A 25505-nucleotide genomic window follows, 5' to 3' on the forward strand; every position below is an offset into this window, starting at 1 on the left:
AACAGTTCTTTATTTTTGTTCTTACAGTTGAGTATTTAAAAACAAACACACACACACACACAGAGAGTACTTTTTTAAAAAAAAAAAAAAAAAAAAAAAAAAAAAAAAAAAAACTACAGTAGTTTGTAAACTTGGTGTTCCAGAGTAGAAAAGATGATTTTGAGGGGACTGGAATAAATTTGACTGTGAATAATAGGTTACCAAAAACTATTTTGTACTACTCAATCGTGAATTTCAACTGGCATATATAGCACGGCACATAGCAGCACCGATCTTAAATAGTTAAGAGCACGCAGTGAACTCAAGGAGAGGTATTGATCAATCCCTCGTTGGTATACAAAATGGACTGTATGTTTGCGCGTGCGTATTCTGTCAGGGGAAGGCTTCACCGGTGATAGTTTAAAACCCACCATGCATGCGCAGTTTGTGTTTGGATTTTTGAAAAAAAAAAAAAAAATCTACGCCATATTGGATCGGTGTAGTGTATACCAGTTTCTAGCATTTAGAAATTAGCGGTTCTTGTTTCGTTCGGGCTTGTGTAGCTTACTTTGTTGGTTTTAAAAAGAAAAAAAAAAAATCGGGTTTACTGTCGAAGTTTAAAGGACTAAACGCGTGCATTTTAACAGGAAACGGGATTCAGGAAAGGTTTGTTAGATTACAGAAGTTGAATGGATCCGAGGGTAGCTTGGATTCAGCCTGAACAGAATGGACCTGCTAATGCCTTGTGGATGCATATATGGGAGACCTCTCAGGGAGTCCGGACCAATTCAAGCCACCACTATCACCACAATCTCGCTGTCAACTCGCCGGCTTTGGACGCCAGTTTTTTAAAAAATGGAACAGCTGCGGCGACTAAAAGCTGCTGTAGCAGCCATCAGAGCCGTGTTGCTAACCAGAGTATTAGCAGCAGCAATGTTACTATTTCTTCCAGCGTTTCAAACAGCAACGTAAACTGTCCCCCTTCTACCCAGTACATCAGCGCGTCAAGGGTAGGAGAGGGGAAAAGGTTGCAAAAGACCCTCTCTCTATCATCTTCATCTACGTCCTCCTCTGTGGAGTCTGGCACGGAAAGCCCTTCGTCCACATTTTCTTTGGCAAGGACTAGTAATGGTGATATCAATAACAAGTCTGCTGGTAGCAACTTATTTTTCAATTTCAGCGAGAATTTGCACAATGTGAATAATCACAGCCACCACCAGCAACAGCAAAACCACAATCGCCAGAATTATCACGGCACTACTACGACTACTATTAACAACCATCACCCAGGCCGGAGAAAAAGTGAAAATAAAGCGAGCACCTACGGGATAAACTACCTGCTTTCCAGCTGGAGCAACGGCAACTATCAGCTTTGCTCCGGGACCCCCTGGAAAAAAAGGAAGTATAGCCCAGGCATTAATGGGTAAGATTCTCTAAATACTTGGGTATACAAGTGTGTGTGTGTGTGTGTGTGTGTGTATATGTATGTGTGTATATAAATGTGTGTGTGTATATATAAAAACCCTGCGTGTTGTAAATAGACATTCTGCATCAATTCCGAGCAGTCCATTTGTAATTGCTTAGCGTTTGTTACGTAACACACATTAAACGTGTTTTAAATCTTGAGTAAACAATGTAGATCAAAACGTTGATTGAAAAATGTAATGAAACCTGTTCAAAACCTAAATCAATTTTCAGTAAACTTTAGGCCATATTGTTTGGGCAGTTTAGTTTTGAAACAGTATATTCAGACAGGAAGAGAAGGTGTGGAATACTTGTTCCAGCTCTTGAAATTACTTGGTTGTATTGGAACTGTTAAAGTTGCAATGAATTGTGTACTGATTTTGATGCGTCATTCCATGATAATTGCCCGAGGGAAGTTTCATAGTTCCCACCCCCTCGCTCTCCCCCTCTCCCTGCCTCCTTCCTTTCCTCCTACACCCTCCCCCTCTCTCCCCTTATTACTACCTCCCCCCTCCTACACTTTTTTTTCCACAAAATGGCTTGGTGTGGTGGTGGGACTTTATAATGAAGCAACCAAGTCTGGAAAATATGTTGGTTGACAGTGACCAATTCTTCTAAACCGTGAGAATATTTGAACAAAATTGTTAAACACATGTAGTGTACCTGAGGCGTTTTCAAATTAGTGTTGTTGTTGTTATATACCTGAGTGCTATACGGCCCCTTACCAACACATGGAGTTAATATAATTAGTATGTATTAGGACTGTTGGCGATTTAATGCATTAATTTATTTTTTTTTTGAAGCGGGTTAATCGCACTCCTCTGTTTTGACCCTCTTATTAAGCCCAGAACAGACAGGCGCGGCACTCCACGCGAGGCATTTTGTCGCCTGTGTCGCTGCCTTTGCTTTATGGACAGATCCGCGCAGGACTGTACCGCAAGTCCGACTGTTCTGGCTGACGCGTGGTACCGTCTGTGGATTAACCCATCACAAATCTTGAATGAAACTTGTCAACTGAGGTGTCCAAGCACACTGAAGTGTTTGATTCCTCCCATATTTCATACAAGAACAGGCAAGTCAGTATTTTATGGATCGCGCCGATCAGCATCCTTCCTGTAGCCAATTTGATACTGTTATCATGTTTTGCTTTTTATTATTACTTCTGTAGTTCACCACTATGTTTACTAAATAACTGGCTGTAAAATTATTTAGTAGGCTAGTAGGAGTACAGTACGTTGCACCCTGTCTCTTCATTGATCGCCTGAACCCCCTGCACATAGCCGGCCGCTACAATATATTTCTTGCCACTAATCAGAAAATGAAGTGTTTTGCAATATTGATCCCAAAGTGCTGGTTGTGGGATAAACAATACATTTGTATATCAGGTTTTTCATACAACGACGTATTGTATTACAGTTAAGTCTCACCATGGTATTGGAACCCTCATACATAGGAACAAAGAGTAACACTGAAACAAATTAAAGTAACACAGATTTTTTTTTAAATTGTTGATTTTATTTTGTTCATTGCGTTTCATTTATACCTCACTATGGTATTGGAACCCTCACACAGGAACGCAGAATAGCTTATTATTATTATTATTATTATTATTATTATTATTATTATTATTATTATTATTATTATTATTATTATTAAGTAGCATACATTTGTATTTTAAATGCTACATTGCGTTATAACAAATTCAGTGAGAACAATTTTGCACTTTCCTGTTGATCAGTTTTAAAACATCAGGTGTGAGTGTGACAGACTTGACTGATAATTGGCAGTCTTCCAAAAAATGTACGCGCCCCTCATTGTTTTGTTGAATACCAAATCGCACAATGTCACTCAAAACCACTTGACAAATGTGGGGGTCACCGGCTGACATTTTGAGTTACGCTTCACTTTCAGCATATCAGAATGTTAAAGTAAACTAATTTATCTCTTAATACATGCAACACAGATGCTATATTTTTTTACTGATATGTATTTGTTACTTTATTCCTTTTTTTATTTGTTTTCAACGGCTGCGGCTGTTTTTATTTATTTTTTAATTGTTGAGCTGGTTGCCGGTGAAACAATTTAATCTGCCTTTATTTCTATCATGGAACAGATATCGATACATTGGGATGTATACGCAGGTAAAGATTATTGATGCAGCATTGCCGCCGGGAATGCAGTTAAAGCTGATATGGCGTCTGGCCATAATTGGCTACAGTAATGGTACTGACAAGTACTGTATTATACCGTTACATATTTCTACAATATTGTAAGAAAAGTCGGTCTTGTAGTGCATACTGCTCATGTGTGCTCGGGTGAAAAACGTTTTTTGGTATGTTCATGCGGACAGTCTATACGTTCCTGAAAACGTAGAACATAAGAATAAGACTATTCTTCTGACATAAGATTACTCTCAACCTGACAAATACTGTGTCGTTAAAAGAAACGTCATGTGTATAATAATCTACACGTGTGTTTTTTTAGGTACAATTTTTAACATGATTTGATTTGAATATATATATATATATATATATATATATATATATATATATATATATATATATATATATATATATATATATATAAGGACTGTCAGATGATTAGTATTTTGCGATCTTGGGGAAGGACCAGAGACACATGGGGTCAGCAGACCTTGAAGATTAGAAGGTCCAAGACCATGTAAGGCCTTATAGGTAATAAGAACTTTTGAATAATAGCATCAGTAATAAAGCAAACTAATGAGATGGATGCAGTAATTTTAGCAATTACATATGCGATTAAAACCAGTTGCATAAAGTATTCTTAGTCGAACTCTATAAATCACAAGGATAGTCGAGATCTAAATATTGTTCTTTTAAGTATTTTAAGATTCCTGCTTTTACTGTGGCACTAAAATTGCACCCCTGTAATTACACCCATCTTTGTGGAGAGGTGGATGTGTTGAAGAGCTTAGAAACTTAATTTTTATTGTGGATACTGTTGAGTATAATTGCTGCACTTTATGTATACAACCAATATTTAAAATGTCTCTTTACATTTGAATCATAATTCAGGGATCGTGCATTTAGAACTGCATGTGGTTCGAAACCCCTGCCGCATCCTGCACTGAAAAGATTATGGGACATTGATACACCTCGTGTCGCTCTAGTCTGTTCAAAGTGATGAAACAAAAGAAACCACTGGACTGCAGAGTGCATTGGAACTTAAATAATGTGCACGGCATTGCAGTTAATTGTTGTGATCAGTTGCGTGAAGATGATCCACTGCCTGCATTCCTACTATGCCTGTTTTATACCTAAATAATATACAGTAAAGTTACAGTGTGTATTAGTTTAGCTTGAAATGGAAACATATGTCGTGGGTTTAGTACATTTATCTGTGCTTGATCTAATTAAAAATATCTGCTGGATTTGATCTTGAATATGCAGTTACACAATACATGTTGTAGGTAACATATGAAATTTGAGTTGAACTGGATATTCAGGGTTTGATTTTAAGGGATTTTTTCCTCACTCCCACAGACAAATACAAGGCAAATCACTGGCTATCCACAAATAATAATAAAAAAAAGAACTGAATGAATAACAAATGCAGTTTGCTTGATTTGATGGGGAGACCCACAGGCATGGGATGGCAATTTGCAGACTGGGGATAAACTTTGACCTCCATGTTGAACTGGAGTATAACATCGCATATTTGAGACAGTGTTTTCATAGCTGGATAATAATAATAAATATATTAAAGAAAACACGTTTCTATAGCTTGATACTGCACTGCCATTCATTATGAAGTGATACAGCCACGGCCTTGCTTAAGCCAATGTTCCAACAGCCTTGCCATCGGCAGCAGGCATTGTGGAAAATAGCATAATGTCTTCTGGGGGTAAACATTCCTTATTTAAGAACCATTAATATTTAAATGTTGTTTTTACATGTTTGTGTAAATGGATGAAAGACGTCTACAAAACTTTAATGCAAGTTTTTAGATAGCGTTCGTTGTTGCTTCAGCTTAAACATACCACTAACATTTTCAAAAATGTACTTTATACCCAATATTTTGAACGTTACATTTTTTATAAGCTTTGTTATTGTAGAGGCATGCATATTTCCACGTAAACGTAACTTCAATAAATTAACCCCACATAATAGTATGGAATGCATTTTCTGACATTGACTAGCACACACAAATACAGGAAGCATCAGCTTTCAATAGTCAAGATGTTATTAAAGTATATTTATGAAGCACTTGTCCTATGGACCACTGAGCATGCTAGAAGCTCTTATCTGTCCAAATTGACTGTCTTGAGCAAACTGACAAACCTTAAAATCGAACCCTGCTGTTCATTTAAAATGCAGATTTGCCTGGATAATAATTAGTCCTGTGTTTTTTTCACAGAAATGAAATATCACAAAATAAAACAAAATGCAACATATAAAATGAAAAATCATTATAAAGCAAACATAAAATTACTTTTTTTTGTTTTTTAAATTGGGCGGTTACACTGGATCCCTGTGCAGTATAGAATTAAGATTTTGCTGTTAACTTACAACCCTGAATGGATTAGCTCCTAGTTATTTGCAGGAGATACTGACCCCTTATCTTCCAAACCACACTCTGAGATCACAGGATGTGGGGCTGCTGGTTATTCCTAGAGTCAACAAAAGCAATTTGGGAGGTAGGGCTTTTTCTTCTAGCGCTGCTAAATTATGGAATGCTCTGACTTTGTTTGTCAGGGACGCTGGGACAATTACAGTTTAAGTCCAGACTAACAATGCACTTTTTATAAAATGGCTTTCTTATCTTAGTGGGTTTTAATGTAACTTTCAAATTGCTGCTTTTGTGTTATGTGTTTACTGTTTAAATCTGTATTTAAATCGTCCGAGTGTGGCAGTCGTATGTGTGACAAGCTATACAAATGTATTGTGAGTTGTTTGTTTTTTTCTGCATGTACTGTACAATGATTTGCGATACTTTTGTATAAAAAGTGCTGTATATATTTAAAAAGCGCTATAGATATCGATCTGGAGAGAGAGATGTCTATATATGTATATATTCTCTAAAACATACTTTAAATAAAAACTTGCAATCATAGTTGTCAAGGCTCAGCAGTTACCATAGACAGTGATGGGGAAATGGAACTCTGTCTAGCACTTGAGCAAATATAATTTGGAATTGTGACGGAAGAGAAGTTATGTCTGTTTCTAAAATGTGTGAACAACCTTGCATGACGATTAAACAATGCTGGAAAGAATTTGAGCACGAGGGGGATGTATGCAGCTGACAGTGACAAAGTAATGATGTGCAGATTTTGTAACGGTCAGGTAGAATGTGAGTCAAAAGATACTGTTAAGCGTTAGCTGTTTATTCCTTTTTGGGTGGGGGAGATGCTTTTGTATTGGTATGCTGGGGGGCGGTGGTGGACTGTGCTCAGTTTTAAGTTAAATTTTAGGGTTGGCGTATATTTTTTTTTTAACAATATTCTACCATATTTGGTAGTGGATTTTAATACAACAACTTTTGTTTACGTAATATGCATTATGCAAATCAAAAGATCCAATTTGTGCATGTTTAATGTTTGATTTGTAGTATTCAGATGTTGTCAAATGGTTTCTGTTAAGAGAAAAAGAAAAACGGCATGAATGTCACCTGATGAACCTTCAAAGTTGTAAAACTACCTTTTGAATTCCTGGCTGTGAACAAACCTGCGAACACAGCCCTAATAGAATTCAACAAATAATTACAGTAAAGTTAGTAAGGAAATGTGTTTTCCTTAATGGGGCAAATCCCATCCTTTGTTTAAAAGTAACATGTTATTTGACCTGCTCACAATGCTTATTTAACTCTGATATTTCTGACTCTTGTAGTGGCTTTTTAAAAACTGTTACTTAACAAGAAAACAAATAAATTAAGAAAAGATTACTGTATGTACCTACAGTTACACTGTTTGCACATGTTTTAAATCTTGTGTTTTGTGGGCAAAGGAGATTTGAACAACCTAAAATCTTTTGCTTTTTTTTTTTTTTTTTTTTTTTTTTTTTTTTTTTTTTTTTAATACTATATAAACTTGACCAATTAACAAAGAAAGTGAGGCATAACAAAGTGAGAGCAAGTCTTGCGTAGTCATGCGATACTGACAACCCAGAGGTACAGTACCAAGCCTTCAAAATAAGCTGATGTATTTCAAAAGATGAATAGAAAATTCTGTGTAATTCAAAGTAATGCTATAACCTGACTGCATACTGTAGTATGGTTTGAATGAGAAGAATAGTTGCAATACTTGTGGCACTACTATACTGCTACCTGTGCGGAAGATTAATGATCAAATTAAAACAAATCTATTAACGACAACTCATGGGTGAAAACAAAATGTGATGGGTCTAATGCAAGGAAATTTCATCAAGCCTTGAACTTGCAATATCAAACATTAGACCCTTTAATCGCTACTACTAAAACAAGACTACTCCTGTCCTCTGGGATATGAGCAAAGTGAATCAATGGAACTGGCTGTCTCAATCATGGCTCCAAGGAACGCTTGCCAAGTGTCAACAGAAAGGTCAGAGCTTTATAGTTAATAGATTTGGATTAATTATCAGGGAAAACGTTATCAATGTTGGTGAAAAATCCTGTATGTCATTCCAGGGGGAAAAAAAAAAAAAAAAAAAAGACTTTGTTTTGGTTTTATTTGATAGTTTTCATTATCAATATTTCATGTTTTTACAGCCTCCATGAAGAGATTATTGACTTCTATAACTTCATGTCTCCACGTCCTCAAGAAGCAGCTATGCGTGAAGATGTGGTGAGGAGGATAGAAACGGTTATAAAAGACCTATGGCCTACAGCCGATGTAAGTACTAAACCCTGCACACAGACACAGCACTGGTTCAGTAGTCTGAAACAGTACATCACAGCAATAACTGGGAATCTGCATTTATTGCCTTTTTGAGTCCTAATCTGCTTTGTAATCTCCATGAACATCACTTAAGAGAACAGGTTATACAATAAACCCAAATATGCAGATTGTATTTTGTGTCTGATGTTTCAAGGGTGAGACATTTGGAAGTTTATAGAATGGGAAAATAATGTAGTTCAATATACTTTCTATAAGGATTTTGTGCTAATTTTTTTTTTTTTTGTGTGCATTTTTTTATAACACTTCCTCTTTGGCTTGCACTGATTAAGTGATAAAATAGCATGTTGCACAGTACTACTGTCTACTTTGTTTAATAAACAATATCATCACTACGAATAGGTATACTTTGTTTAAAATGCAGCAGCATTTGGTGTTGTGTTTTAACCATTTAATATTTTAAATGAGCTGTAAACTACTGAAGTGGTGTCTTAAGCATGAGTCACAGGGGACTAAAAACCAGGTGTCCTCAAGCTCGTCAAAAACAGAGGATGTCCAGTAACCTGGCTGCACATTCATTTATCAAGGAAAGTCGATAAATTCAAAATGAAATGCGATGTGGCCATACAGGCGCTTTTTTATGCTTTGTATTTTCACCCATCCCTTGTATGGTTATGCACAATTGTAGTATTTTACTGAGCTGGGGAATCTCAGGACAGATCCTACCAATTTTAATATTATATTATGATTTATTGTGAAGGCTAGTATTGCTTTGAGGCGAATGCCCTGGAAATGCTGATTCAATTCTAACAGGACGCTTGAGTTTGAGATTTTACAGAAGGTCCCGATGTCCTGTAAAATAATCGGAGGACCTCCTGTTTAAAAATAAATAAATAAATAATTCTAAACCACCTGTTAATGTGGTGATTTTTAGTCCTGTGCAAATCAGGCTTTAGTGTGATTACTACCAATTTGGGGTATACATTTTTTAATTAAAATGATTATTTATTTTATTTACAGTGGTAGCTATTATGACTCTCCCTCTGGTTTATCCATTCAGAACAATCCCACTCCTTTGTACTGTGTCATGTTCTAAATGACCAAGAGTTTGTAAATTGGGACAACAGCCTCTCAATATAGAAAGAGACAAATGCTCGTATCCTTCTGCAGTAGCACAATATGCGGGTTGGCTTTTTGTTATCACAAGTACAAGATTGTAGAAAATAATACAGGTATCCAATGCATGGCCATTCTAGGGTTAAATATTTGTGAAGATTTTATTTGTAAAGGATGTTATGAGCAATGTAGAAAATAAAATTGTGATTTGGAGCTTTTTTTTTTTTTTTTTTTTTTTTTTTTTAATTCATTTGTGCAATAAGGTAATGTCAATCATTCCATTTTATATAACATTCAATACATCAAACTTCTTTTTCAGGTTCAGATTTTTGGCAGCTTTAGTACAGGTCTTTATCTCCCAACAAGGTAAGTTCCACATTTCATAGTATTTTTGTTTTTTCTTTGTTTGGTTTTGATTTATATTGGTGATTCATGGTAAAAATGTATCTACTGTAGTTATGTATTAGAGTGGGAGTTGGTAGAAAGTACGGTGTAGTGTTATTGCACACTTATCTACAATATACTGTAACATTCAGTTCAAAGTTTTGGAAGTTACTCTTGTTAAAATACAGTAATGGGCAGTGCAGTACTTTTCTACGTATATTTCTGTATAGATAGACACTGATTCCACCTACAACATACAGCTCTACTGTGTTTTACTGTAGATTAGGAGAAATAAGTGTATTTGCTTTTATTCTTGTTTTCCTTCATGTTGTGTTTGTTGAAGCAAAACTTAGTAAATAAGAACTCTTCAATTTGGAACCTTTTTGTTTGTTTATTTATTAATTTAGTAATAAGCAATTATTATCTTCCATTTTGGCATAACCAATTATTTTTGGTTCAGCTCACCACTGCCACCCCGCGCCGACTCAGGTGCAGCAAAGACGAAACACACGCTGTCCTCAAGTGTGTGCCGTCAGCCGTCAGCCGACAGTGTTGTTTTTTTTTTTTCCCTCCACACTCACTGTGCAGCTGCCTCAGAGCTACAACGTCGGAGGACAAAGTAGCTCTAGGCAGCTTAAAGACAAGCCCGCAGGCAACCGGGCAGACTACAGGAGTCGCTGGTGCGCAGTTAGCTGAGGATACCCTGGCCAACCTAAGCTTGGCCAATTGTGCGCTGCCCCCTGGAAGATCCTGTCTACGGTTGGCAATAGAATAGCCTGGACTCGAACCGGCGACCTCCAGGCTATAGGACGCATCCTGCACTCCACGCGGAGTGCCTTTACCAGATGCGCCACTCGGGAGCCCCATTTGGAACCTTTTTCAGTGTTAGAATGAATGTTTACCTCCAAGGCCACTCTCGGTTAATAAGTCCATTTGGTTAAACAAAAACTGAAATTCAGGAAGTCAACATCTTCAAGCGGTCTAAAGCAACAAAATAATATGTCGGATAATAAATACATTGATATACCTGAATGATAAGCATTAGAAGTGTATTAACTTGTGGTTTGTCTTGCAGTGATATTGATTTGGTTGTCTTTGGGAAATGGGAGCGACCCCCTTTGCAGCTATTGGAACAAGCACTACGGAAACACAATGTGGCTGAGCCTTACTCAATTAAAGTCCTTGACAAAGCTACGGTAAGCCAAAAAAAGATGTGTGAAAATCTGGGAAGGGAATTTTACTGGAAACCTAAATGGAACAAAACTACACTGAAGTTTAGCAATCTCACATGCTGTGTTAAAGGTTTTACCTAAAGATACAAGAGAGTTAGACTCCTTTAGGGTTAAAATCCTCCAGGTTAGTAGCGGACTGTATGTGGATCACATGAGACATTTGGTGAATCTTGGGGCATAATTGAATATTTAAAAGTTTCAGCCTGCTAAAAAGTGAAGGCAAATTAAACAAAATATTGTACCCGATATGTTGCCAAAACAAAACATTATCATGAACTAAACTACTACAGCCCCTCCACTTTACATTTTTCCATTATATTATATAAAATAGTCATGTGATGGGAAGAGGTAGTATAAGGATGTTCTGCATGACTGTGTATTTAAGCATCCAATTTAGGGAAGCTTGTCTCATAAACCATTTAAACTGGCAACTTCAGGTTTTCAGTATTGTGGTAATTCTGAGAACTGTATTGATCTTTCTCTTTGACCTAAGATCACAATGTCATGCGACCTTTTTGTTTGCAGCTGATAAGGCCTCATACTTTGTACACAGGTCTTCTGTGATTCTTTAGGTCATGTACACTCGTGGGTGTCGTAATGTTTGGTACTCGGCTGCATTCTTTGATTTTCTTTTGCCACTGTTGTCCAGTATAAATGGAACGATTTCACAGTAATTCAGACCATAGTTGTATTGTATGATTCTTAAAGTTCTATTACATTTGGTGTCCTGTGAACATTAACTGTGTTTGTGCTACATTTGTTTTTAACCTCCTAAATCGAAAGTGCAGTCTTTTTCACATTTACATTTTACTTCAGCTTTACAAACCATTTGATCTGATATGACACACACCTTAGATAATGCTACTAGAATACTTTTGTTTTTGTTCACATTTAATTCTGTTACGTAAACAAATGTCATATCAAGTACAAGTGGAGGCTTTAATATTATGTGAATGCATGCATGTATGTGTGTCATCAATGAATATTTGTCATTAATTGTTTCTCCCTGAAAGCACCATTTGCCTAAATATTTCAATTGGATTGAAAGATTGTTGAACATTTTTCAACTGCTGAACACTCTACTGGATCCTTGGCCTTTGCAGTCCATTTATTCAGCACTTGTCGGACACTTTAGGTCCAATGTTTTTTCACATGTGCTGTTTAATTTTTTTTTTTCCAGAGTAAAATAGGTTTAAAAGGCATTGAATCGCAAAAGGATACTCAGTACTGTATCTACAGCCAAGGCCCACCCCTTGTTCTCTGTATGTTTCACATACCTCTTTATAGACGTGCATACTGATAAATCCAGTCCTGATCACTCGTTTTATCACCAAACTCCTCAATAATGCGATCCAAGTCATTATTTTATTACTATAACATCTCAAAAAGCTCTGCAAATGTCTGTGATTCTTTCAGCGCTGGATGCAGAAGCAGCTACCTCCTTTATGCTGCCGTGTTCTCTCTGTAGTGCATGGTGCTATGAGATACATCTTTTTTTTTCAGTTTCATTTGACTCCTATCGGTCTGACTCAGCCATTGAAAGGTTTTCTCTGCTTTTTCCAGAGAAAAAACAACTAGAGACCTGTGCTTTACGTCTTTGTCAGACGGGGTCCGACATCGGACTGGAAAGGGAATTTTTATATTCGGTTAAATATAAATATCTGCCTGACTCAACAATGTATCCTTGGGCATAACTAACTTTTATTTGCCTCACTTTCCAGGTACCAATAATCAAACTCACTGACCAAGAGACTGAAGTGAAAGTAGACATCAGTTTCAACGTAGAAACTGGTGTGAAGGCAGCTCAGTTTATCAAGGGCTACATTCAGGTAAAGTGCTGAAATGTTTTTATGAGCTAGACTGCACACGCAGTATTTTAGACAGTGGTATGAATACAGTGGTATTAGCTAATATTGTTTTTAATTGGTTTTCTATTCTATATGTCCTTGTCTAGCTTTTCAGACATGGTTAAAATCTGCCTAACTTAACTATTTGGCCACATCTGAAAGAAATGTGTAATGGCGCTGATTTCTGTGTTTTAAAATGCCACAGGAACTTCCCCGAAAGAAATACAATTGACATCTGGCAAATGATTTATAGCAGTCTGCCAAGGGCTGGCCCTTGGAGTGACTCTGTAAGGGGATTCTTCAGCAGCCCATACTGTACCACCACAAATAATTTGAAATACCAACATGTTTTTGATGTGGAAATGACTAGGGCAAAATGTTATGGTTCCTGTCACTCAAGTACCCTCATGATTGAGATGGCACCCTTTCTGATATCTTCATATTTGGTTCACTTTTATTCTACAATTCTCTCAATTTCAGTTGTGTTGTATCACAGAAACTTATCACAGTACTTCATACTGTATATGCATCCTCTTTATAACCACAACTTTAAAAAAAAAAAAAAAAAAAAAAAAAGTCATGGTGTTAAACTATTCTGTAAAGTGCCATTCTCCTTGTACTATGCCACTTGGAATTTTTACATTAAGAAATTGTTTCATGAGTTATTAAACTGGTTATTTGTGCAGTCAAGAAAACATTTTGTTAATATTATGCTGGTCATTATTGCCATACAGTATGTGTATAGTTCGATGTTTGCCTGACTTTCTTTTTTTTTGTCTTCTCAGAAATATACCATCCTGCCTTACTTGATATTTGTATTAAAGCAGTTCCTCCTTCAGAGGGATTTGAATGAGGTTTTTACTGGCGGGATTAGCTCTTACAGCCTCATTTTAATGGTCATCAGCTTCCTGCAGGTAAGTTCCTGTCAAATTGGTTTCACTGTCTTCCAAGATTTTCCAGCTTTTAGTAGATGGCTTATTCTGTCCCTCTACGGGCTCACCATTCAACATTTTGATTGGCATGTTTGCTGGTTCCCAACAATAGTTTCCTTGTATTTTTACAGTTGCACCCAAGAATTGATGCCAGAGGACCCAATGTAAATCTTGGCATTCTTCTGATTGAATTCTTTGAGCTTTATGGAAGGCATTTCAACTACTTGAAAACCGGTATTCGGATTAAAAATGGAGGCGCTTATGTTGCCAAAGAAGAAATCATGAAAGTCATGGCAAACGGCTACAGACCGTCAATGTTGTGCATTGAAGACCCTTTCTTGCCAGGTAAAAAAGTGTTCATTTAATATGCCACAATCTGATTTGGTGATGTTTTGCCCAGTGAAGAGCGCTTAGAATTGTGCTGTTTTAATTATAGTGACTCCAAATAAATTGGAAGCCAATTTTATTGGTGGGGTAAGTATTGTTTTATTTCCATATGTGTTGTTTTACAGCCCTTGGTTAGCATCAGCAAAATCCTATTTTTGTATCTGTTGATTGATTTTTGTCTTTCAGGAAATGATGTGGGCAGGAGTTCCTATGGTGCCATGCAAGTGAAACAGGTGTTCGACTATGCCTACATTGTGCTTGGTCATGCTGTATCGCCACTTGCAAGGTCTTACCCCAACAAAGACTCTGAGAGGTATGCTACATTTTCTCTGAATGTTCCCCTGCAGTATTTTTTTTTTTTTCCCCAATGCCTAAATACCATTTGAAGTACTTCTAAGGCAAAACCTTCTAGCAGTGACACTTGCCTGGACAACTAAAATTGTAGAAAAATGTTCCTTACAATTTGGTTGGAATTAAACTGCATTAGAAGTAAGTTTTTAGGGATCAAAAAAAGCTCACATTTCCATATGTTACATGCTTGCTGCTCCATGTCTAAAACTTCAGGGCGGTGTGCTTTGCTTTGCATAAACATAGCAGTGATTATTATTTATTGAATTATTATTTATTTTTCCAAATCCATGCTTCTCCAAATTAAGAGTTTTGGATATTTTAAAGTTTCAATTTTCTTGCAGCACTTTAGGTCGAATAATTAAAGTGACCCAAGAGGTTATAGATTACAGGGAATGGATCATAAAGAAGTGGGGAGGGAGAAGCAGCCCACGGTTGGATACTTGTGGTAAGTAAACTCTTCTAGTATTGGCAATTTAAAATTATTTAATTAATCTAGAAAAATATACACTTTTATTTTCCATATTATCCCCCCTCAATTATGAGGTTACCTACATTAGGTGGGCTAAAGGTTGTGTGATTTTGAAACCTTGTTTTTTTATGTTCTGCAGTAATTGCTGTATATTGACCTCTGCCAGGAATGTATGTAATAACATGGCTTATCATACTACAAATGTATGCACAGATCCAGGTATAAAGACATCTGAGCAGATAGAGCACAGCGGCCTGAGTCTTGTGAGTGAGCAACTGCAGAACCGTGATTCTGTGTCACCACGTAGCATGGATTCCCCGATGTCCATGTCCAGCCCCCAGCAGCACTCCTGCAGCTCATCGGCGTCCTCTGTCTCATCGCTGTCTGGAAGTGACATTGTAAGTAAAACGCATGATTGTAAAAATGGCTTAAGAACCGTTTCTGTTGAGCATCTTGCAAGCAGTTCTAAGGTCTAACAGTGATTGGTGGCAAATGGCTTAGAAAAAATAAAAATAAAAACTGCCATGACATCCCCTGAAATTTAGGCTCTGGGGATGCTTTGTATTTTTTTGTTTTGTCCAGTGTAAGACACGGGAACTATTCAGCTAAATATCCTATGGTAATCTTTATGTAAAGATACTTGGTGCAGAAAGTGTTAAGTAGGTAATGTAGTAACATGTCTAGGTGTTGGCCTATGGTTGTAAATCTAGAAATAGCTGACATTTGCTGCCTCCACCTACCAACGCTCATTGTTAGTGTTAAATGTCCACAACAACAGTACAAAGTAACAAAGTCACTTGAATACACGTGATTGTCATGTTCTCTTACATTAGCACTGATAATCCATCACGTCAACGAAAGTAAAACTGACAGTGTTTGCAAGTTAAGTGAAATTTTAAATCTTTCAGAGTAACCCTGAGAAATATTAAACAACAAAGGTGCGTTTTATAATCGTGTTTATTTGAAGTAAAGCAGTCTGGTTTAGACTGCCTGTTATCTGGTTGAAAACTGTCTTGCTGACCTGTTTGGTGAATTGTATTGGGCTGAAATATACCAAAATATTAACTTAAATTCCTTTATTTAGGATGTGGCACAAGTCACAACGCAAAAAATAAACATAATTGTATCTTTTTTAAAAGGACTGTGATTCAACTCCTTGTCCAGCCACGAACATTCACCCATTTCCAATCCAAGTACTACCTTTGGCCTCTCTAGCGCCTGCACTGCAAAGGCCGAATGGGAAGCAGAATCTGTCTGGGGCATTAATAATGTCTTCCAGCTCCCAGGTAAATGCTACTCGTCTAAACTGATGTTTAGTAAGAACAATTTGCCCATCATACTTTAGCCCTTTACCATTTTTACCATTACCATTCTTCCTCAGTCCATTTTATTAATGTTTGTCGTGTTGGGATATCTAATATTAGCCCAACAAATTACTATATCCAGGAATGAAATGATTAATGCTTGTACTTAAAGTAATGTAAGTGCATAGAGCTATATCTACCTCTACAAATAAACTGGAAGACACGTCATCCTAGGGGGGGGTATCTCTAAACTATCTCGTCAGATAGAGCAGTCTGTTTATCAATTCTCATTGTGTTATTCTCTGCTCCTATTTATCTCAACCCAGTGTTAATTTTATGCGGGTGTTGGCAAAACACTTGGCAAATGACTCAACTTTTTCTTTTAGATTGACAAAACTAGAGTAGTGACAGTCGTACGCTACTCAGCCTGCAGAGGCAACAGCCAGCTTGCTTTGTCCAAGCCTTAAAGGGTACATAAGGACAGTCTTATTTTATTGTTACATGTTCCCATGTGTTGCTACAGCAGTTTACGTAAGGTGTGTGTTTTTTGTATTTTTTAATTCTAAATTCTATGCAGTTATATTTATAATATCTTTATATAAATACACTGTGCTTTCACAATATTGTATTAGTTTGCAGGTTAGTATGCATTGTTTGTAGTAAATAGAAATTAATGATGCATTTGCCATTTTTCAGGCAAGACTGTCTATGCCAGGTGCCCTTGCTGTTACATCACTGCCTGGCAGACGTGTTTGTATAGAAGGGGCACCTCCTTTGAATGCGGTCTTTCATATGCCCCCTCCGGCTGCTCCCCCTGCCCCACCCAGCCCTCTGCCAAGTCCCCACCTGCACCACAAGGTAGGTCTCTACACTTACTAAACAAAAAAAAAAAAAAAAAAAAGCAAACTACTTCGAAGTTTTCAACTTTTCTCATGTTTTTTGCATTGCCCTTCAGTCCTGTTCATCTGCCTCGGTGATAATCTATAATCAATGCCTAGACTAGCCTTGATTATAATAAACAGGTGGTAGAACATTCAGCTGTAAAGCCCCTGAACTATGGAATGAACTGCCAAGAGCTGTAAGGCAAGCACCAACTGTTGCTTCTTTTAAAATTAAACACATTTGTCCCGTCTAGCGCTTACATTTTAATTCTTTCTTTCTCACTGTTTTTATTCTTGTTTTATTTTATTCTTGTTGCTACTTTTATTATTTTATTGTTCAATTGCTTATTGCTACTTTTTAAATATTTGTCCACGACTACGTAAAGCACTTTGGGACAATTTTATCGTGAAAGGCGCAATATTAAAAAAATAAATAAAAAATTGATCGATACTGAACTTTGGCATCCATGTTAAGTTCCAGAATGCTTTAGTTCAGGATTTTCTTGATTGCTGAACTTCATGTCATTTTAAATCTAACAGTTGAATTGCTGTGTTGTGGTGAGATTTGTCATTGTTTGTCTGTTTAGTTTCTAATCCATAAATGTTATTTTTTGAATTTCAGAGGTTTATTAAGGTTGGATTTTTATAAGATGTTTATCTCAAATTTGTAAAACATCGTCAAAGCAGGAATTTACATTTTTAAAGACAAATCACAGTATCTATATCTTTCTATTATATCTATCTATATATACAGTGGCTTTCAAAAGTATTCACCCCCTGGACTTTTCCACATTTTATTGTGTTACAACATGGAATCAAAATGGATTTAATTAGGAGTTTGTGCTACTGATCAACACAAAAGTCCATAATGTCAGAGTGAAAAATAAAATCTACAAATTGTTCTAAATTAATTACAAATATTAAACAGAAAATAATTGATTGCATAAGTATTCACCTCCTTGAGTCAATATTTGGTAGAGGCACCTTTGGCAGCACTTACAGCCATGAGTCTATTTGGATAAGTCTCTCCCAGCTTTGCACATCTGGACACTACAATTTTTACCCATTCTTTGCAAAATTGCTCAAGCTCTCAAGATGGATTTTCAACTCTTTCCACATTCTCAATTGGATTGAGGTACGGGCTTTGACTGGGCCACTCCAGGACATTGACCTTTTTGTTTTTAAGCCACTCCAGTGTGGCTTTGGCTGTATGTTTGGGGTCATTGTCCTGCTGGAAGATGAATCTTCTCCCAAGTCCCAGGTCTCTTGCAGACTTCAGCAGGTTTTCTTCTAGGATTTCTCTGTACTTTGCTGCATCCATTTTGCCCTCTATCTTCACAAGCTTTCCAGGCCCTGACGCAGAGAAGCATCCCCATAGCGTGATGCTGCCACCACCATGTTTCACTGTAGGGATGATGTTCTCAGGATGATGTGCGGTGTTAGGCTTGCATCAAACATAGTGCTTAGCATTGAGGCAAAAAGCTCTATTTTGGTCTCATCAGACCATAGAATCTTCTTCCGCTTGGTCTCAGTCTCCCACATGCCTTCTGGCAAACTCTAGCCAAGATTTGATTTTTTTTTTTTTTTTTTTTTTCCCCAACAATGGCTTTTTTTTTGCCACTCTCCCATAAAGGCCAGTTTTGTGAAGCACCTGGGCTATTGTTGCTGTATGCACAGTGTCTCCCAGCTCAGCCGTGGAAGACTGTAACTCTTTTAGAGTTGCCATAGGCCTCTTGGTGGCCTCCCTGACTAGTGCTCTTCTTGCTCGGATACTCAGTTTTTGAGGATGGCCTATTCTAGACACAGTTGTGCCATATTCTCTCCATTTCTTAACGGACTTTACTGTGCTCCGGGGAATATTCAATGCCTTGGAAATGTTCTTATATCCTACCCCTGATTGGTGCTTTTGAAGAACCTTATTTTCTTTTGAAGAACCTTATTCTGGATTTGCTTTGAGTGTTCCTTTGTCTGCATGATGTAGTTTTTGTTAGACAATGTAGTAACCAACTGTGGGACCTCCCAGAGACAGGTGTATTTAACCTGAAATCATGTGATGCATCTTTAATTGCACACAGGTGTACTCCATTCAGCTAATTATGTGGCTTCTAAAGACAATTGGTTGCATCAGAGCTTATTTAGGTGTGTCATAGCAGAGGGGGTGAATACTTATGCTATCAATTATTTTCTGTTTTGTAATTGTAATTTAAAACAATTTGTAGCTTTTATTTTGATATTACAGACTTTTTTTGTGTTGATCAGTGGCACAAACTCCTAATTAAATCAGTTTTGATTCCATGTTGTAACACAATAAAATGTGGAAAAGTCCAAGGCGGGGTGAATACTTTTGAGAGCCACTGTGTGTGTGTGTGTGTGTGTGTGTATGTATGTGTAATATATATAATTTTTTTTTTTTCCTTTTTATATTGGTTACACAATTTCAGATATTTCTACTGATCGGGTTACATTAGTGTGCCGTGATTTAGATTCTTTATCATTGCCAAATTAAATTGAGTCTCTTGTGCCATCCACCCGCCCCCTTTCTGCAGATGCACAACGGGCCAAAATATTCCATAAAAGGAGTCAATGTCCCAGGGACTGCCCACAACCCCATGATGGGGGCCATGAAGCAGCCCGTTAACACCCGGGGGCAGAACCAGTACAACCGCAACACCTGGCGAAGGAGGAAGCATACGAGAGAAATCTTACCTATCAGCCTTAGCAGATGAGAAGATTGCTTCCCTGTCTTGAAGCTGGAGTTCACTGACCTATAATTCTTATAAATGCCAGACCGAGGAACAAGACCAGCATTCTCTAATTCGGCCTCTGGGTATGCCTGTATATCTGCGGCTGATTCTTTGCATGTTTCCTATACGGTGTTCAAGAAACCATCTTGCAGATGGTATTATTCAGTGCTGAATATCTGTGAAGACTTGTTTTTGGATGTTCATATTTATTTTTTTAAACCATCTTTTCTCCATTCAGTGATGGACACGGCTCATGTCGGTGACCTACAGGAGCGTGAGGAAGCAACAGCGCTTCTGTTTTAAGCACTACTGTCAAATGGCAAGTTAATGACTTCTACCCTTTTGTCTTTTTTCAAAGATGACCTGTCCCAGATCATCCCGGCAATGCTGCCTTTTTTCTTTTTTTTTCATACTCATTGCAGACTTTTTTTACTATGTACATAATGAAACAAACTGTTTATCATTTGTGCAATAACTGTTTTTAGGAAAAAAAGTTGTATTTAATTTTTATGGGTGTCATATGTTTAAGTTATATCAATGTTGAAATGTTTAGTTTTTATTTTTTTATTATAGCTTTGAGTTTACAAACCTTTCCCAGGTTACATTCTTTTTCAGGTTTAACATTTTAAAGGGTGGGTGCGGGGGGAGGGGAGATGAGTCAAATGAAAGCACAGTAAATTAGGAACAGAGTTAAATGGGTGTTAATGTATGTAACCTGTGTTTATGCAAGGGACACAAAAGCATTTGCTTAAGTGGTACCCAGTAAACCGAATGTGGAGAAAGGAATTATTTTGATTCCGTTCGGGGAATCTGTATAGCAGTATGCATTTGTTCTGTTAAGAGCAACACAATCTAATCAAACCTTACCAAGTACTTGCTCGAAGTATTATATTTTTTACAGTATTGCAACATGGTGCAGCAAGTATCTAGTGCACTCACTGTATTGCTGGCATGTAGAAGACAGGTATACTATGCAAGTTTCTTCCCCATGGTTTTCCATGGTGACCACTTGTTACCATTTTGAACTAAGAATCAGACTGCCTAGCCATGAGTTTTAAAAGCACCACGGTGGTTCCAATGGACAAGTCCCAATCTTCCATGATGCCTGAAGCTGTTTGTTTTAAATTGCAGTGACCTGTTTCCAGTGAGCACCTACTAGGTGATACAGTGGTTGAAAATGTATTTTAAGGGGCTTTTCCTTAACTTCCAGAATGTTGGTTTTGAAAGATTTTTTTTAGCCGAGTTTCATACGCTGCTGTTTTAAAGGCATAACAAATAAGATCGGTATATCTTTAGCAGCAAGAAAGTCATCTGCCATGTTGCCTGTTACATGCAATTATTTAGATAATGGTTTTCACTTTTGTTACTAGATTCCAGTGTAGACTAGCAATTTACAGTTCAACAGTCATTTAAATCTGAAAAAGACTAATAATTAGACCAAGTGCATTACAGGAAATGCCATCATGTTTCATTCAACAGGATATGGATTTATCCAGGTTTATATAAACATGCAGAAGTACTGTACAAAACAGTACTAGTATTTATGCAGACAATACTCAAATTGGCTTTTGCTGTTACTATCTTTTAAATCTGGCAGGCATTTTAGTGCTAGATTTCTCACATCATGCACCATTAGTTATGAACGATGAACCAGAACTTTGTTGCCTGGCTGCCACTGTGGTTATATCTTAATTGGTCACAACACAGAAGGAAGTATCATGTTTAAAAGTTTGTTTTGTTTTTTGAAGACTACATTTTTATGTATAGTTTTTCTATTTGATTTATTTTTAATAAACTTCTTAAAACAATTACTTTTGTGTTGGTCCTTTTTAATGTGATAAATGTGTTTTTTTGTTTTTTTTTGTCAACAAGTAAAAGAGCGAAGTGTATGATTTGTCACAGACACGGCTGAAGTGGGCGGCGTCAGAACCAGGAAAAGGAATGAATACAAAGACAGATGATGTGAAACGATGATGGTGCTTGTTTGCGCCAGTTTATTGTAAATAAAAAGTTTAAACAAACAGAAGACAGGACATGGCACTTTACGCCAAAATAAATAGACAAACAAAACTGACTATACAGATGAACACGGTGCACAGACAGACACACTAACAAACACGGTGAGCAGATAAATAAACAAGTATTGTGCTGGTCCCACCATCACACAATAGCAATTGATATTTACTACTAATTCTCCTCCTCTCCCGTTCTCCACTTACCGAACACCCAACCACGAGTGAGTAAAACGTGCATCTATATATACTGTTGTGCTGGGATTCAATTACTAATTAATTATTCACTTGAATCCCAGCACGTGAATTAATTATGTGCAACCTCGTGCTCACATATTAACTACTTTAAATGTACGTGAAGTGATGTACAATCCTATGCCTAAATACAAATATACATTTTAAACACTCGTGTTACACAGATCTGTTTATATCCTGTGTACCAATGACTATACACCAACATTTAACACACCACATGCAACATATAACGGATAATATACACAAGGGAGGGCACTTTGTCACACTTGTATATTAAGCACCTCAAGAATATGGTATCCTGAGCTTGCTCATGCAGTGGCTCATTGAAAACCAATTGTCAAACTATCTGTGCTCTTCAAGTAGGAAATGGCCTGTGATAAGTCATTAATGTGCATGAAGCTAGCAAACCCAGGGTGTACACAATAACCCTGAAGTGGACATCCCAGATATACCACAATGACGAGATCAATTCCTGGCAACACATGTCCTTGGAGATCAAGTGTTGGACCAATGTATCAAGAGTATTGTACAATAAGGCTTATAAATATTAAATCTATTCATTTCAAATGGTAAATCTGTTAAACGTTCTCCCTTAAATTAATCTAATCATTATTTGTGTACATCCCAAAAACCTGTTGAATATGCGTGCCAGATAAGGTTTTGGATCATTGACTAATTTACTCTCCAATTTAAACACTATTATTATTAAGTCATTTAGCAGATGCTACTATCCAAAGCGACTGACAGATATTAGTGCTTAAACTATGCATCAACAACTGCTGCTGCATCCGAAGGAGCACAAGGCGGTTGTGTCTTGCTCAGGCTTACACAATGGCTGAGCTGGGATTTGAACTGGAAACCTGGTTTCAAGCCCCTTCCTTTAACCACTGGAACACCAAGCCTCCTTTTAAAATATTGGTTAAAATGGTTAAAATATTCTAGGGAGCTGCAGGCAGTGTTTCTAGCCTTGCAAAATATTTAGCAGGAGGTGCAGGGGAGACACAAGCTTGTCTGGACGGACAACACTACTGTGTTGGCTTATATAAACCACCAGGGCAGCCTCAGGACCACAGTCTCCGTCGGGTTTCCAACAAATTATTGCTTTGGGCGCACAATCATCTCTCGTTGCCAGCAGTAAGTACATTTACCTGGGGTGACGAATTGGGCAGTTGACCTGAGTGGGCAGCTTTCTCTCAAGAAACTTATGTCCTGCAGTGGAATGGCAAGTGACAAGGTTACAACTTATATAAATAACACAGACACATACAATTCATAATCAATATATTTACAGCACAAACAATATTTAAAAAAAAGCAACTCGCTAGTCCATTCATAGCACACTTACTAGAAATATATTTTAAAGTTCAGATCACACATTTATAAATTGCAACACAGATTTATGTATGTATTTATTAGTTTTTATATCGCGCTTTTATCAACGTGCTTTACAATGCATACAACACATAAATCCCACTATGTTTACTGTGTCAGTAGGCCTATAGACTACATTTAGGGTTACCAGATTTCCAGATTGAAAAAAAAAAAACTTTTGTTCAATTTACTACTGCATTTTCTAAACAGGTGAATGCACTCAAAACTATGATACTGTAATATCATATTTCATGGTACGTGGACAGAAGTAGGCCTATTTTATTACATGTCGATAACTGTACAGTGTACAGACATCATATATTTAAGAGATCATCTGTAGTATAGACTTGCATATAGACTTCCCTTTCAAACTGCAACACTTATAATTGTTAATTCAATCTCTGCTCTAGGATAAAAAGTATACTTATATAAGTAGGCTTTTTACTTTTCTATGTAACACCCGCTCGCTCAGAGAATTTATAAAACACGGTTGTATTTTTAGTATCTAGTCCAGCTATACCTGTTCAGTGTGATAAAGCACAGAACAATATTAGATAAATGATCAGGTTCTTTTTATTCGGATACAGAATTAGAATACGGGAAACAATGCCACCAAGAAAAAATCATAGTTAAAAGATACATACAAAGGCAATGAGAACGTTTTTATTGGACCGCACTGGTAAACACATTGATAAAAGATGCAAGTGGTCAATCACAGACTTTCTATCATAATTAAGTTATATTAAAAAGCCAAAGTGCAAACTGCAATATTGCACTTTTAGTGCTTAGTGCATTTTGGAAAGGTACGGTCCGTTAACCAGGCTTAAATGACATTTGTGCTTTTATTGTATTAACTGTATTAAGCGACCAACTGTCTAACGTGACCAGCGACCACAATTCTCTTACCCAGCAACAGACTGAAAGCTGTATTAAGTACCCTTACGCAGGGCTATTGTTATAAGACAAATATGGTTTTAAATGGTACATCCTAAATTTAAAGGAATATGGTAACCATTTTAGCTGTATTTTATCTGTAATCAATAAAACAGAGGAAATGTGGAGAAACAAAAGGTTCTCCTTAGAAGACAGAATTAAAGTTATTAAACTTGTAAAGACAATAAGTGCCAGAAAAACTGCTGAAAAAATTGGCACTAGAAAGACGCAGATACAGCATTTTGAAACAGAAAGAACTAGGGCTTGAAAGGCAGACGCACGCATTGAAATTTACAAAGGATTTAAAACATTTTGCTTGACCTGAGACAGGCAAGCATTCATTGCTTTCACAAAATAATTTGTTTTGTAAAAGCATTATCTAAATGAATGTTATTAAATTACATACTTCCTTTTGTTCATATTACATCTTCTGGCTTTTACAGTGTATGTAAGAAATACATAATTACAGGAAAGCATGCCAGAGACAAATAGAAAATCCATAAGTTATGGGCCCTCTTTTAAGAGACCACCTGTGTTAAGAGGCCACTATTATGTTGTCCCTTATGTGGTCTCTTAATACGGGTTTGACTGTTGCTCCGCTTGTAACCAGAACCGTCAAGAAAGATCGAAACTGCCAATGGTGCACCCTCAAACTTCAACTGCTTAAATCTGCCTGCCGCAAGCTCGAGTGCAAGTGGAGGACATCTGGACTAATGGTTCACAGAGAGACCTGGACCAACCATCTCACGAGCTACAGGAGTATGCTTGCTGCGGCCAGGGTTCTCCTCTTTCTTTCGGAACAAAATCAACAACATCAAAAGGGCTGTAGCCAGTCAGCTGATGAAACATCTCATAGAAAACAATCTGCTAGAATCTCTACAGTCTGGTTTCCAGCCGCATTACAGTACTGAAACTGCTCTGCTCCAGATTGTGAATAATCTCCTGCTCAGTGCTGATGCTGGTGCTCCCTCTGTGCTAATCCTCCTTGACTTAACAC

At 37.1% G+C, this 25505-nt stretch overlaps 1 protein-coding gene across 2 annotated transcripts; it reads left to right on the forward strand.

Moving 5' to 3' along the window:
- The first annotated feature begins 144 nt into the window (after positions 1-144).
- tent4a (terminal nucleotidyltransferase 4A) lies at positions 145-21681 on the forward strand. Of its 2 annotated transcripts, XR_005950155.1 has the most exons (14): positions 145-1402; positions 8164-8287; positions 9726-9772; positions 10866-10986; positions 12744-12851; positions 13655-13783; positions 13933-14146; positions 14375-14501; positions 14881-14984; positions 15222-15406; positions 16148-16294; positions 17009-17170; positions 19740-20020; positions 20176-21681. XR_005950155.1 is itself a non-coding variant. In XM_041248461.1 (13 exons), exons 1-13 carry the CDS (start codon positions 669-671, stop codon positions 19917-19919), a joined length of 2382 nt encoding a protein of 793 aa, XP_041104395.1. In that variant the 5' UTR covers positions 145-668; the 3' UTR covers positions 19920-21681. The 2 variants fall into 2 exon arrangements, 1 of the variants encoding a protein (XP_041104395.1); XM_041248461.1 differs by having other exon boundaries at positions 19740-21681.
- The last annotated feature ends 3824 nt before the right edge of the window (positions 21682-25505 follow it).

The sequence above is a fragment of the Polyodon spathula genome, chromosome 4 (genome assembly GCF_017654505.1).
Source record: "Polyodon spathula isolate WHYD16114869_AA chromosome 4, ASM1765450v1, whole genome shotgun sequence".
In the NCBI taxonomy this organism is placed as follows: Eukaryota; Metazoa; Chordata; class Actinopteri; order Acipenseriformes; family Polyodontidae; genus Polyodon; species Polyodon spathula.